At 42.2% G+C, this 14,865-nt stretch overlaps 2 protein-coding genes across 7 annotated transcripts; one reads left to right on the plus strand and one right to left on the minus strand.

Annotated features, from left to right (window-relative positions):
* Window positions 1–2,847: 2,847 nt before the first annotated feature.
* Window positions 2,848–8,372, minus strand: LOC115175602 (chromatin modification-related protein MEAF6). 6 transcript variants are annotated; one of them, XM_029734964.1, is made up of 10 exons: window positions 8,223–8,353; window positions 7,595–7,710; window positions 7,312–7,313; window positions 5,666–5,753; window positions 5,499–5,544; window positions 5,198–5,366; window positions 4,239–4,268; window positions 3,629–3,697; window positions 3,401–3,434; window positions 2,848–3,259 (listed from the first exon to the last, which is right to left on the minus strand). In XM_029734964.1, the coding sequence occupies exons 2-10, from the start codon at window positions 7,619–7,621 to the stop codon at window positions 3,245–3,247; spliced, it is 480 nt and encodes a 159-aa protein (XP_029590824.1). In that variant the 5' UTR covers window positions 7,622–7,710; window positions 8,223–8,353; the 3' UTR covers window positions 2,848–3,244. The 6 variants fall into 6 exon arrangements, with proteins under 6 accessions (XP_029590824.1, XP_029590819.1, XP_029590820.1 ...); XM_029734959.1 differs by lacking the exon at window positions 7,312–7,313 and having other exon boundaries at window positions 8,223–8,372; XM_029734960.1 differs by lacking the exons at window positions 4,239–4,268; window positions 7,312–7,313 and having other exon boundaries at window positions 8,223–8,372.
* Window positions 8,373–8,487: 115 nt separating this feature from the next.
* On the plus strand, window positions 8,488–14,061 carry stpg1 (sperm-tail PG-rich repeat containing 1). Its single transcript, XM_029734958.1, has 9 exons — window positions 8,488–8,567; window positions 8,822–8,920; window positions 9,008–9,129; window positions 9,233–9,331; window positions 9,582–9,761; window positions 12,740–12,851; window positions 12,984–13,152; window positions 13,400–13,590; window positions 13,758–14,061. The coding sequence occupies exons 2-9, from the start codon at window positions 8,887–8,889 to the stop codon at window positions 13,829–13,831; spliced, it is 981 nt and encodes a 326-aa protein (XP_029590818.1). The 5' UTR covers window positions 8,488–8,567; window positions 8,822–8,886; the 3' UTR covers window positions 13,832–14,061.
* The last annotated feature ends 804 nt before the right edge of the window (window positions 14,062–14,865 follow it).

Consider the following 14,865-nt stretch of genomic DNA (forward strand, 5'->3'; position numbering starts at 1 on the left):
TTCCCATGACTTCTCCTGGAATATGGCTGACCCTGTTTGCGGAGACGTTAAAAGTGGCCTTGTTTTGTCCCACGAGGACTATCAGCCAGGGTTGTGGCCACAACACCCAAAGAGATCTGAGCATGATCTGGGGCTTTGTCCCTATAGGGCTCTTGTCAAAAGGAGTGCACTATATAGGGAATAGGATGCCAATTGGGACATAGACTGGGGCTGGGGATGCAGTCAACAGGCCCCACCGAAACCTATTCAAAAGTTCTGCCGGTGGCAGCTGCGAAATAAATCAGGCTCACATAATGTGACCCCCTACAGGCCATCACTGAGATATAGGCCTCACATGATGCACTAGGGTCTGTAACAGGATACATTCACAACACAATATACTGTGTTAGAAGTATTCTTGTCCCCAGCCGGCACTCTCTACAATTGAGCCTGGGGACAGGGTTATACTACAAGTAATCTCAGAACACAGAACCAAATCTCATGAGAATGCTGGCCAGCTACTTGATTTGGTTAACATTTATGTTAAAAGTCTGTCACAAGAGAGCACATACTGGAACCAGTTATACAACTAGTGCCATTTCGAGGAATCCAGTTGTTCCGGAACATTAGTCTTTAGTTTAGGAATTTTCTGTACTGGCTGGAATCAAAATAGAAATGGCCCGACCCTGTAGTAATTGTATTTTTCAAGCTGCTTCGCACAATCTATTGTTTCGATCAGAATGTTTTGGATGGAGCATAAAACAACAACTGACAGATCATATTGCTACAATAGAACACAGAGTAACATTTTTATCTATGACACATGATTGAGTCATGGACTGAAATGTGACCTGCTCTAACCACAAACTCGTCATGTCAGACTCCATGGCTGCAGACATGGGAAGTGACAGGGAGGGGAGGACATGTATTTGGACTAGACACTGTGGTTTGGACAGAGAAGGGAAAGAAGTATGTCATTTGAAATACACCACCATTCTTCATGAGGGATTATGAGTGAGGTAAAAGCTAGAGGATAAAATGAAACCCATTTGTTAGAGAAAAACCCAAATCTTCTCCCCCAAGTCCCTACACCAACAATAATACCCAAAGCAAGAGGAGTGGTAGGCCTTGGAAAGTAGCAGCAGCTAAAAATAAATATAGTAATTCTATAGTACATTCCAAATGAAACGTGACTAACATAGTGTGGAGGGAGAATAGCATAAAACCAAAGAATGCATTCCATGGATTGATTTATTCCAGACAGCCTCTCCATCATTAATGTCAGCAGTTTAGCTTTGCCTGGGTGTCTCCAGAGAGATGATGCTTGGAACCCTTCAGACAATGCCCCAAATGGCACACTATTCCCTATATAGGGCAACTACTTTTGACCAGGGCTCATAGGGCTTTGGTCAAAAGTAGTGCACTATGTAGGGAATAGAGTGCCATTGGGGACTCAGCCTGTGACTAACGTGGAAGTCACTGCATCATAATGGGTCAGTGTTCTGACTAACCTCACTGATGTACTGCACATGACAGAACTGAGGGATACTGTATATGACTTGACTTGCTTCTGTTCTGAGTCAAGACTAAGGTGGTACAGGCTGTCCCAAATGGCACCCTATTCCTTGTGGTGCACTACTTTTGACCAGATCCATATGGGTTCTGATCAAAAGTAGTGCAGTAAATAGGGAATAGGGTGTCATTTGGGATGCATAGAGACCCGTGAGCCAAGCCCAGAAGCCGTGGTCGTAAAGGACTTTGAAGTGCAGGGTGTGCCATGATGACATAATACAGTTGACATGGCAGAATATTGGTGGGAGGACACCCTAATCAATAAGATCTTAGGCAATACAGAGAATTTAAGAACAGCATGAACCATACATTTGATAGGTTGATGGCAGATTTAAACACGTATGACTCATAGTAGCCAAATGTGGAACAGGGTTAAGACTTTTTGGTTATGATATGGAAATCCTGTGGTTGAAAGGCAGTTAAGGCAATCCTTTGCGGTCTTTTGAACATGCATTATGAAGCAGCGCTTCCTAGTGAACGAATGTGGTGTTGCACAATGGCAGTACAACGACATTCACTAACAAACCTGCATATCTACTTTAAAAAGGTTACTACCTTTTCATCTGGCATTTCACCAACCTGTTTCAATACTATGCAGTAGGCATCATGTTTGATCTTTATAAACAAGGGAACATTCTAGAAATAGCATGGGATAGGCTGTCATCGTGTTGTCCCCTGGTTCACTCAAACGGTCACTATTTTCATAAAACAAACTCGGTCCATGAGAACTGCCCCACAGGAATGCCATAATGACTTCATATCTTTGTGTAAACAGTGTTCTTTTAATCATACTTGGGAGTCAGAATAAAACGGTTTGAATGTGAACATTGTTTTGATACCATTTCCAGAATCTCACCAACACTGCACATCTTCTCTGGGATGAGGGAATTACTGACAAATGTGAATGGATACGTCCAAAATGGCACCCTAATCCCTATATAGAGCACTACTTTTGACCAGAGCCCTACCGGCCCTGGTCAAAAATAGTGCACTATAAAAGGTAATGGTGATGCTATTTAGGACTGATCCAATAAGAGGGGGGACTTGGGAGACATCCTAGGATCCCGAGGCTCGTCTGAGCTCATTGGCCTGTAATTGGTACGTAGTAAATGAGCCATGAAGACACCACAAAGAAACCAGGCAGTAATTGCTGTCAGACAAGGGGAAATCTGATGGTAATAAACTAGCTTCTGTGTTGATTTTCCTGCTGTATTATTACTGAAGAATACAGGGTAAAGACAGATGGTGACTAATGATTTACTAACGCATAGATTTTAGCAATAAACAACAAATGTATTGTAATTTCAAGGTTTTATTACAATTTTATGCAAAACAAATCTCAAAATAAAACAAAAGATTAAAAAGAAGCTGGGATATTCTAGAGCTACAAAACTACACAATGACTAATACGAAGTAAAACAACTTTTTGTTACAAGGAGAGAAAAATGGTGGGAGTTACATAATAAATAGTGAATTTTCAACCCTATACAATAAGGTGTGTTATTCAACCCCTAACCTGCGTCTTGAGTAACATGCAATAACACCTCGTCTGCAGGAAAATCATGAAACAGAAATATTTCTGATAGCAAGTGAGAGGCAATGTTTCATGCAATGTACACAATGTACGTAAAGACAGTTAAAGTTCAGAGGGGCTCTCTGCTTCACCGTAGACCTTTTCTGTCTGGCCACTTGATCAAGTCGAATAATCCTGTGGAACAAGGACAACATAGACAACAGAATTAAAAGCATAACCTAAATCTTTCTAATAACAAATGTATTTTTTGATAGCTCAATGCAAGCAATGAGCAGACATTTAAATGTTATGTTGTCCTACAAATGAATAGCTTACCACTCTGGGTTTTTTGTTCACTTTCATGTCAAATCTAAAAACAAAACAATGCAACAGTTGTTAGGTAGGCCTATTTCAGGTTTGACTAAATACAACAGTAACTAGGGGGGACAACAAGCACCACTACAGTTACTCAAGCTAAGAACTAAGAGACCAAACCACAACAAGACTACCAGAGCACCATATGAACACCTGGGGTGCAGCGAAATATGTTTGTTTGTACTCAACCTTTGACCTCCCCATCTCATTTTGGCAGGAAGAGCAGCTTTTTTCATAACTGGATTAGGGGAACTTGACCTTTTGGAATGAAACCATGAAGGGTCAAGAATTACACTGAACTTCTATAGAAGAAGTGTTTATGCCCCCTATAATTCATAAACACTTAATAATCTAGTGTTGAGTCTACAGAAGCTAGGTGCTAATACTTTATTATAAACAGCGCATGATTTGAGAAATGAAGGGTGCATCCCCAAATGGCACCCTATTCCTTGTATGGGGCCTAGTCAAAAGTAGTGCACTAAATAGGGAATTGGGTATCATTTGGGACATCGTTGAAGATTTGGACATGCAATAATGATAGATTCACTATGAGGACGCATGAACCGACAGAGCTAGAGCGACAGAAGCAAAACAGAGAGCTGAGGGATGGAGAGTGGGAACGTCAGGATGGGGTCAGAGAAGGCAGGGGTTGTATCCCAAATTGAACCATATTCCCTACATAGTGCACTACCTTTGACCAGAGCCCAAGAGCAGTGCGCTGTGTAGGGAATAGGGTGACATTTGGTACATAGCCAGGATGTATCACCACAGGAAGCAGGAAGTAAAATTGGAGACTTACTCAAAGTCATAATCAAACATGGCAGAAGGGCTGGGGCAGCGTTAGGGGAGGAAAGAGCAGCAGTAGTTAGTACACCGGCCTGCCTCACTCTAAAGAGATGCCTACATATCTGTAAAATTAACCTACAACAAACAATATTTTGTCTTTTCACAAAATGAAGCGTTTCTTATTGAGCAGATCTGGCGCTAAATATATTAAGCTACATATAACATATAATAATGTGGATAGGAACAGGTGTGATACGCTTACTATTCCTCACATTCCAGCTCCAACACAAACAAAGACTATCCACTTGCTATAAACCAGATGTTTATACACTAGTACACCTAATCAAACTGACCCTGACAACTTTAAAAATGGTGTGTTGCTGACCCAAGAAAAACAAAAGCAGTACAAGCTTAGCAGCTTGGCCAAAGAAACTTCAGAGTCAGAGACAACATTCATTTTCCATAGCAATCAAAAAGAGTGAGAGAGCACAGCACAGATTTCAGACTCGACAGTAGGGCCATGTTCAGTTAATCTTACATTTCACTCATTTAGCAGACGCTCTTATCCAGAGCAACACTCTTAATCGCTAGGCTACCTGCCACCTGAACGTTCCACAACAATGTATCCTACTGAAAGCCCCCTAAGAGTTAGCCTAGACCAGGGGGATGTATTTAGGAGCTAGCCTAGACCAGGGGGATGTATTTAGGAGCTAGCCTAGACCAGGGGGATGTATTTAGGAGCTAGCCTAGACCAGGGGAATGTATTTAGGAGTTAGCCTAGACCAGGGGGGGATGTATTTAGGAGCTAGCCTAGACCAGGGGGGATGTATTTAGGAGCTAGCCTAGACCAGGGGGGATGTATTTAGGAGTTAGCCTAGACCAGGGGGGGATGTATTTAGGAGCTAGCCTAGACCAGGGGGGATGTATTTAGGAGCTAGCCTAGACCAGGGGGTTGTGTTGAGGGTCAGGTACCTGTGTCTGTTTTTGTTCTTCCTCTTCTTGTGGCTCCCGTGGTGACTGCCTGAGGAAGAGGATGCAGCCTTCTGAGGTTTGAGGTCCTGCAGGGCCCCGTCTGCATCCTCTGTGTCCTCCTGACTGGGCTCATTCTCCTGGTTCTGGAGGTCTGGGGACGTGTCGCTCTCTGTCCCACACAATGGAGAAGCATGTCACACTCACATCTATAAGTATCTCACACAGATAAATGCACTGTGGTACCAAAAAAAAAGAAAAAAAAGAAAAGTTGCCATGCAGTTGTTCTGAACCAAATACCTACGCTTTTCATTCATGTGATCTGGTATCCCACCGAGTGCACAGACAGCCTGTTCAACAAAGGCGAAAAGTGGGTCAGACTCAGCATTTACACATTCTTGCAATCATACACAATCTAGCATGAATATATTGAGAGGACAGGCAGAGGATAGAGTGAAGTGAAGCACTCACTGCTACAGAAGTGACGGAGGACTTGCTGAACAGACGCTCTGCCTCCTTGAACTTTCGGTTTCTTCTGTCCGTCTTGCTGTTGGAATTTCTATAACGGAACAATACAGAACAGGGTAAATACAGTTGAAGTCGAAAGTTTACATACACCTTAGCCAAATACATTTAAACTCAGTTTTTCACAATTCCTGACATTTAATCCTAGTAAAAATTCCCTGTCGGTTAGGTCAGTTAGGTCCAACACTTTATTTTAAGAATGTGAAATGTCAAAATAATAGTAGAGAATGATTTATTTCAGCTTTTATTTCTTTCGTCACATTCCCAGTGGGTCAGAAGTTTACATACACTAAATTAGTATTTGGTAGCATTGCCTTTAAATTGTTTAACTTGGGTCAAACGTGTCGGGTAGCCTTCCACAAGCTTCCCACAATAAGGTGGGTGAATTTTGGCCCATTCCTCCTGACAGAGCTGGTGTAACTGAGTCAGGTTTGTAGGCCTCCTTGCTCACACATGCTTTTTCAGTTCTGCCCACAAATCTTCTATAGGATTGAGGTCAGGGCTTTGTGATGGCCACTCTGATACCCTGATTTTGTTGTCCTTAAGCCATTTTGCCACAACTTTGGAAGTATGCTTGGGGTCATTGTCCATTTGGAAGACCCATTTGCGACCAAGCTTTAACTTCCTGACTGATGTCTTGAGATGTTGCTTCAATATATCCACATAATTTTCCTCCCTCATGATGCCATCTATTGTGTGAAGTGCACCAGTCCCTCCAGAAGCAAAGCACCCCCACAACATGATGCTGCCACCCCTGTGCTTCACGGTTGGGATGGTGTTCTTCGGCTTGCTAGCCTCCCCCTTTTCCTCCAAACATAACGATGGTCATTATGGCCAAACAGTTCTGTTTTTGTTCCATCAGATCAGAGGACATTTCTCCAAAAAGTATGATCTTTGTCCACATGTGCAATTTCAAACCGTAGTCTGGCTTTTTTTATGGCGGTTTTGGAGCAGCGGCTTCTTCCTTGCTGAGCAGCCTTTCAGGTTATGTCGATATAGGACTTGTTTTACTGTGGATATAGATACTTTTGTACCGGTTTCCTCCAGCATCTTCACAAGGTCCTTTGCTGTTGTTCTGGGATTGATTTTCACTTTTCACACCAAAATACGTTCATCTCTAGGAGACAGAACGTGTCTCCTTCCTGAGCGCTATGACGGCTGCATGGTCCCATTGTGTTTATACTTGCGTACTATTGTTTGTACAGATGAACGTGGTACCTTCAAGCATTTGGAAATTGCTTCCAAGGATGAAGCAGACTTGTGGAAGTCTACAATTTTTGGCTGATTTATTTAGATTTTCGTAGTTGAGAACAAGTTCTCATTTGCAACTGCGACCTGGCCAAGATAAAGCGTAGCAATTCGACACATACAACAACACAGAGTTACACATGGAATAAACAAAACATACAGTCAATAATACAGTAGAACAAAAGAAAACAAAAGGTCTATATACAGTGAGTTTGAAGGTAGGCCTTGAAATACATCCACAGGTACACCTCCAATTGACTCAAATGATGTCAATTAGCCTATGACATAATTTACAGGAATTTTCCAAGCTGTTTAAAGGCACAGTCAAATTAGTGTATGTAAACTTCTGACCCACTGGAATTGTGATACAGTGAATTATAAGTGAAATAATCTGTAAACAATTGTTGGGAAAATGACTTGTGTCATGCACATGTCCTAACCGACTTGCCAAAACTATAGTTTGTTAACAAGAAATTTGTGGAGTGGTTGAAAAACGAGTTTTAATGACTCCAACCTAAGTGTACGTTAACTTCCGACTTCAACCGTAGACTGCAAACACAGGCTCGATGATTCAATATCAACTGTTCACCTTTCATGTCTAAGTGTGCTGTACCATGTCATGCTTACTTTTGGTTGGTGAGATATCTGTCCCATCCTCTGATGATGTTCCCATACATCTGGGTATCTTCCAAGTAGCTGCCCTCAAATGCATAGATCTGTCTCTCCAAGTTCACCAACGTCTCCTGTGGAAAGTATGCAAAAGGCATTAGACTTTGCATTTGTGGTTTATGAAACGGGCAGAATGTGTTATTACAATAGAGCCAGAGACAGTACCAGCACAGATAAAAGGGGAAACGTTTGGTACCAGAGCCATGATGTACAGTATGAGGGTATGCGCAGAATAGGTTTGGCTGCTCCTTGTGGGCAAAATATGTTACTACATAGTAACTAGCGCCAGCGACACATTGTATATAAACATCGAGTCAGTAGTAAAACAATCTATACCCACCATGCTGAATAAAGGCATGTAACATTTTTATCTAATGTTCGATAACTCAATTAGTATGGTAGCTAGCTAACGAGAAAGCCACAAATATGTTGGTAGAAAGCCGAGGCCTAGTCGAAGTAACTAGCGCGGCCTAACGTTAGATAGCTAGCTAGCAAGCTAACTTCCAAATAAAGCATAAGATGCAGCAAGATACGCATATAGCAAGATATTTAGTGAAATGGAAACGTAGCTAACTAATTCACTTACCGCAAGTTCTTGTTTCCTCTTGACCAGCTCCGAGAGTTCCCGACGAGTGTCGGGAATCTGTGGTGGTGTCGCTTTTGCATGCATTGCCATGATGAATCTTCGAAAAACAAAACAGTGGCGCGTCTTCAATGATGAAGCAAAATAAGCAGTAAAAACTTTCGCCACGCGTGGGCGCTAGATGACAGGTAAGGTTGCGTGCAAAGAGCCAAATGCGTTTTATTCTCTTGCCTCGCCCTCTTTGCTTTCCGCCAAGAACGTTTACTCGCTGTCATGGCAACATATCATATGCGGAAACATTGTATCCTCACTCAGAAATGTGTTTCTGGCTACTGTGACAGCAGTTTGGTAAGAGATAAATTATTGCATCCTATGATCACTTTGCGTGTTTAGTAAATGTAGCTCGATGCTGATAAGAAAAGTCTAAATCCTTCTGAAATTATTTCAATTTATTTTTTACTTTTGTTTTATCATGATCATCTAGCTACATTAACCGTGCAAATCGCTAGCTTGTGACTACTAGTCGTCAGCTAAAAGTTAACATGCTAACGTTAGATGTTGCAGTGTCAGTGCCATTACAAACTCTCTTCCCTTCTAAACAGATTGTCAGGCGGTGCAAATGCATCGGGCACCTGTCACTCCAGTTGTGTTGAATGTCTCTTAGCTAATGATGGGCAAAATACACAAAGGATTGAATGACAGTAAGTGTCCTTTTTTGCCTTTCATCCTTCGTAGACCTAAATAACGATCTGCTCAGACTTCAGATATCTCTTTTTACATTCATCTAGGCTGCAAACTTCCAGGATACATATCATCAATACCCACCAAATACCAAACAGTGGTGATAAGCAATGAAGATAAGAAAGGGTTCTTGTCACAAGCTAAAAGGTTCCTTTCAGAAGACAGTCAGGTAGATATGTCAACCAGTTAATCAATCAGTCCTCCAGCTAATCAATAAATCAACCAACACATTAATTGTCCAATTATGATATGATTTTAAAATGTGGTTTCAGAATGAAAACCCAGGGCCAGGCACATATATGTCTCACAGGCCTGCTGAAATCAGCAGCCCCTCCTTCTCGAAGAAAGGTACAGGAGGCTTTGCATCCCAGGTCAGACATGTTAATGGTACCCTACTCACAACCTCAATCTCTTTGTTCTCATCAGTAGAATCATCATGAGATTTTAATGAAATGTATTCTCAAACTTTACTGATAATAGGGATCAAATCAAGTGTCCTTAGGATCTCAGAAACCCAATGAAGCTTATGTTATAGATTATTAGGTAGGTCTATACTCTCTTAAAACCCGGTCGCTGCCATACTTACAACGCTTACCTAGGGCATCTTCTCTTCTCCACTAGGCTGTCAGAGTTCCCCGTAACCCTCAGAGAGGTATCCCAGGACCAAATGCCTATAACTTGCAGACCTCTCTGATCCACAAACACAGCTTCGGCAGGGGAGGCTCCAGAACTTTCCGACTGCCAGTGGCTGTACAACATGATGGCCCTAAGAACAAGACACCAGCCCCTAATCAATATCATGTAAGTGCAGTATTGAAGGTTATTCACAACCTAGGTTATATGAGAATACCTTTAAACAGGTCAACATTCACAAAGCCATTGGGCCTGACGGATTACCAGGACGTGCACTCAGAGCATGCGCGGACCAACTGTCAAGTGTCTTCACTGACATTTTTACCCTCTCTCTGACCGAGTCTGTATTATCTACATGTTTCAAGCAGACCACCATAGTCCCTGTGCCCAAGAAAGTAAAGGTAACCTGCATAAATGACTACCGCCCTGTAAAACTCACATCGGAAGCCATGAAGTCCTTTGAAAGGCTGGTCATGACTCACATCAACACCATCATCCCGGAAACCCTAGACCCTAGACAACAACCTCTCCCTCAATGTGAGCAAGACAAAGGAGCTGATCGTGGACTACAGGAAAAGGAGGGACGAACACGCTCCCATTCACATCGACGGGGCTGTAGGGGGTCAACAATTTCCAGTTCCTTGGTGTCCACATCACCAACGAACTATCATGGTCCAAACTATCACACCAAGACAGTCATGAAGAGGGCACAACAACATATTTTCCCCTTCAGGAGACTGAAAAGATATGGTATTGGTCCCCAGATCCTCAAAAAGTTATACAGCTGCACCATTGAGAGCATCCTGATAGGTTGCATCACCGCCTGGTATGGCAACTGCTCGGCATCCGACCGTAAGGCGCTACAGAGGGTAGTGCATACGGCCCAGTACATCACTGGTGCCAAGCTTCCTGCCATCCAGGACCTATATACTAGGCAGTGTCAGAGGAAGGCCCAAAAAATTGTCAAAGACTCCTGTCACCCAAGTCATAGACTGTTTTCTCTGCTACCGCACAGCAAGCGGTACCAGAGCACCAAGTCTAGGTCCAAAGGCTCCTTAATAACAGCTTCTACCCCCAAGCCATAAGACTGCTGAACAATTTATCAAATGGCCACCTAGACTGACCCCCCCCCCCCCCCCCCCCTTTGTTTTTACACTGCTGCTACTTGCTGTTTATTATCTATGCATAGTCACTTTACCCCTACCTACATGTACAAATTACCTCGACTAACCTCTACCCCTGCACATTGACTCTGTACCGGTACCCCCTGTATATAGCCTCGTTATTTTATTGTGTTACTTTTATTTTATTTTTTACTTTAGTTCATTTAGTAAATATTTTCTTAACTCTATTTCTTGAACTGCATTGTTGGTTGAGGGCTTGTAAGTAAGCATTACACGGTAAGGTTGTATTCGGCGCATGTGACAAATAACATTTAATTTGATTTGATGAGAAAAGGGAAGCCATGTTTTAGATCCATATTTGAATGTTAATATGAAATACTGTACGTTTATTTCCTGTATACAATAGGCTTACATGTTTGTGTACTGAACATTTTACTCAAAAGATGTTGCTTTGAAAGTACAGTCGTGGCCAAAAGTTTTGAGAATGAGACAAATATAAATTTCCACAAAGTTTGCTGCTTCAGTGTCTTTAGATATTTCTTTCAGATGTTACTATGGAATACTGAAGTATAATTACAAGCATTTCATAAGTGCCAAAGGCTTTTATTGACAATTACATTAAGTTGATGCAAAGAGTCAATATTTGCAGTGTTGACCTTTCTTTTTCAAGACCTCTGCAATCCACCCTGGCATGCTGTCAATTCACTTCTGGGCCACATCCTGACTGATGGAAGCCCATTCTTGCATAATCAATGCTTGGAGTTTGTCAGAATTTGTGGGTTTTTGTTTGTCCACCCGCCTCTTGAGGATTGACCACAAGTTCTCAATGGGATTAAGGTCTGGGGAGTTTCCTGGCCATGGACCCAAAATATCGATGTTTTGTTCCCCGAGCCACTTAGTTATCACTTTTGCCTTATAGCAAGGTGCTCCATTGTGCTGGAAAAGGCATTGTTCGTCACCAAACTGTTCTTGTATGGTTGGGAGAAGTTGTTCTCGGAGGATGTGTTGGTACCATTCTTTATTCATGGCTGTGTTCTTAGGCAAAATTGTGAGTGGGCCCACTTCCTTGGCTGAGAAGCAACCCCACACATGAATGGTCTCAGGATGCTTTATTGTTAGCATGACACAGGACTGATGGTAGCAATCCCCTTGTCTTCTCCGGACAAGCTTTTTTCTGGATGCCCCAAACAATCGGAAAGGGGATTCATCAGAGAAAATGACTTTACCCCAGTCCTCAGCAGTCCAATCCCTGTACCTTTTGCAGAATATCAGTCTGTCCCTGATGTTTTTCCTGGAGAGAAGTGGCTTCTTTGCTGCCCTTCTTGACACCAGGCCATCCTCCAAAGGTCTTCGCCTCACTGTGCGTGCAGATGCACTCACACCTGCCTACTGCAATTTCTGAGCAAGCTCTGTACTGGTGGTGCCCCGATCCCGCAGCTGAATCAACTTTAGGAGACGGTCCTGGCGCTTGCTGGACTTTCTTGGGTGCCCTGAAGCCTTCTTCACAACAATTGAATCGCTCTCCTTGAAGTTCTTGATGATCCGATAAATGGTTGATTTAGGTGCAATCTTACTGGCAGCAATATCCTTGCCTGTGAAGCCCTTTTTGTGCAAAGCAATGGTAACGACACGTGAATCCTTGCAGGTAACCATGGTTGACAGAGGAAGAACAATGATTCTAAGCACCACTCTCCTTTTGAAGCTTCCAGTCTGCTTTTCGAACTCAATCAGCATGACAGAGTGATCTCCAGCCTTGTCAGCTGGTCCTTTTGTGGCAGGGCTGAAATGCAGTGGAAATGTTTTTTTGGGATTGAGTTCATTTGCATGGCAAAGAGGGACTTTGCAATTAATTGCAATTCATCTGATCACTCTTCATAACATTCTGGAGTATATGAAAATTGGCATCATACAAACTGAGGCAGCAGACTTTGTGAAAATTCATATTTGTGTCATTCTCAAAACCTTTTGGCCATGACTGTAGTGTTTTTGTTTAAAGACTTGCCTTTATTCTTGGTGCTTTAGGTGTCTTTAAATGGGGTAAAGCCAAACACGTTAGTGTCCGCTCAATCGGTATTTCTGTCTACAACTGGACGGAGTTCTATGTGCTCAAACACTCTAAAAGGACCATCGCCGTGTAAGTATTATACTTTTTAGTAAACCAGTATATTTTTTGCTACTTGGGAATATCATTTTTAATCAACGTTGCATTACATCGACTCCTCTACAGGATTTTATATAGGATACTGTTTATCTTTGCTTGTTCAAGGTCACTACAAAGTCAATGATGCCATAACTCAGAAATGCCCCAAGGTTCCCCTCTCCTGCTTCAAGTCCAACTCTGTGAGGATCCAGTCCCCTGTGAATAACCATGTCCCAGGCCCAGGCACCTATAGTCCCTACCAGACCCCAGAGCCAGTCAGGAGAACCATCCTACCGTGAGTAAAAGCACAGGGTCCATTTTCATGAACCATCTTAGAGAGGAGTGCTGATTTAGATTACATTTTGCCGTTTTGATCAGAATGTTTAAGATTGCATGGACTAAGGGGGACCTGATTCTAGATCAGCACTCCTACTGGGAGACGCTTTATGAGTACGGATCCAGGACTAGCAGGGTAATCGTTTCTCTGATAACATCTCTCTGGTCTTAAACTGCTCTCCCATGCCCTTTAACCCTTGTCCAAGGAGGAGACATTACCTGGGAATATCAGCTCCCCCTCTGATTCTTCTGAAGAACCCTCCTTTGCCTGGCCCTGGACAGTATGATGTAGTGAATTATGGAGACCCGACCAAGCACTTCATGTCCAGTGCCGTGTTTGTTTCTGGGACAAGCCGTTGGACCCAAGATGTGCGCGGCCAAGGAGTTCCAGGGCCAGGTGCTGTATTGATGACCCTTCTTATCACACTAACGGTTATAGTGGCCATGTTATACTATATTATTTTTTACTATTTTTATTGGTATTCTTAAAAAATACATTTATGTTTAACTTTCATTTCACTGCAGAGGGAATTGATTGAACTTAATGTCACTTTTTGTTTATAGGTTACTATGAACCAGACACATCATCAAAGCGGTCTTTCTTATACAATTACTCCAACAACTGGATTCCAGCATGAAGCACTTGAGGCAACTCACATTGCTTTTGTGGGGGTGTTTTTGCATGTGTTCACGCCACACTGTGCATATATTTACTAGTGTACTTTATGTGAAATTTTACTGTGGTTGAGTGGCTTGGTGTGGGAGTTTGTTTCTGCATGTGAGGAAGGTTTTGTACAATGTTTTCATGTGCATTCCATGTACTGTACGCATGTGTTTCACTGTGACTAAAGAGAAGGATAACACTTCATATTTCTATCTATTTAGTAATTGTATTTCCAATTCAGTGTCTTCAGAAAGTATTCATACCCATTGACTTATTGCACATTTTGTTGTGTTACAGCCTCAATTCAAAATGGATTACATAAAAAATGTTCCACTCCCATCTACACACAATACCCCATAATGACAAATTGAAACCATGTTTTTAGAAATTTTACCAAATGTATTGAAAATGAAATACAGAAGTATCTCAATATTCACACCCCTGAGTCAATACATTGTAGAAGGACCTTTGGCAACAATTACAGCTGTTAGTCTTTCTGGGTAAGTCTCTAAGAGCTTTCCACACCTGGATTGTGCAGCATTTGCCCATTATTCTTTTCAAAATTTTGCAAGCTCTGTCAAATTGGTTGTTGAACATTGCTAAACAACCATTTTCAGGTCTTGCCATAGAATTTAAAGTAGATTTAAATCAAAACTTTAACTTGGCCACTAAGGAACATTCCCTGTCTTCTTAGTAAGGAACTCAAGTGTAGTTTATTGTCCTGCTGAAAGGTGAATTAATCTCCAAGTGTTTTACATTTTAGTCATTTAACGGACTCTTATCCAGAGAAATTAGGGTTAAGTGCCTTGCTCAAAGACACATCGACAGATTTTTCACCAAGTTGGCTCAGGGATTCAAACCAGCAATCTTTCGGTTATTGACCCAACGCTCTTTACTGCTAGACTACCTGCTGCAAGACTGAACCAACCGACTGAACCAGATTTTGTCTGTGCTTCTCCATTCTATTTCTCTTCCCCACTGAAAAACTCCTCAGTCCTTAACGATTAC

The sequence above is a fragment of the Salmo trutta genome, chromosome 36 (genome assembly GCF_901001165.1).
Source record: "Salmo trutta chromosome 36, fSalTru1.1, whole genome shotgun sequence".
In the NCBI taxonomy this organism is placed as follows: domain Eukaryota; kingdom Metazoa; phylum Chordata; class Actinopteri; order Salmoniformes; family Salmonidae; genus Salmo; species Salmo trutta.

What these genes read in the sequence shown, in the direction of transcription:
- LOC115175602 (XM_029734959.1), bottom strand. Translation starts at nt 8,312, where the DNA reads ATGGCAATGCATGCAAAAGCGACACCACCACAGATTCCCGACACTCGT. An exon ending in AGATATCTCACCAACCAAAA is followed by an intron (nt 5,754 to 7,594) that starts GTAAGCATGACA and finishes GTTCCGTTATAG; the next exon opens with AAATTCCAACAGCAAGACGG. An exon ending in AAGAACAAAAACAGACACAG is followed by an intron (nt 4,269 to 5,197) that starts GTACCTGACCCT and finishes ACGCTGCCCCAG; the next exon opens with CCCTTCTGCCATGTTTGATT.
- stpg1 (XM_029734958.1), top strand. Translation starts at nt 8,887, where the DNA reads ATGATGGGCAAAATACACAAAGGATTGAATGACA. An exon ending in TCCTTTCAGAAGACAGTCAG is followed by an intron (nt 9,130 to 9,232) that starts GTAGATATGTCA and finishes ATGTGGTTTCAG; the next exon opens with AATGAAAACCCAGGGCCAGG. An exon ending in CCAAGGAGTTCCAGGGCCAG is followed by an intron (nt 13,591 to 13,757) that starts GTGCTGTATTGA and finishes TTTTGTTTATAG; the next exon opens with GTTACTATGAACCAGACACA.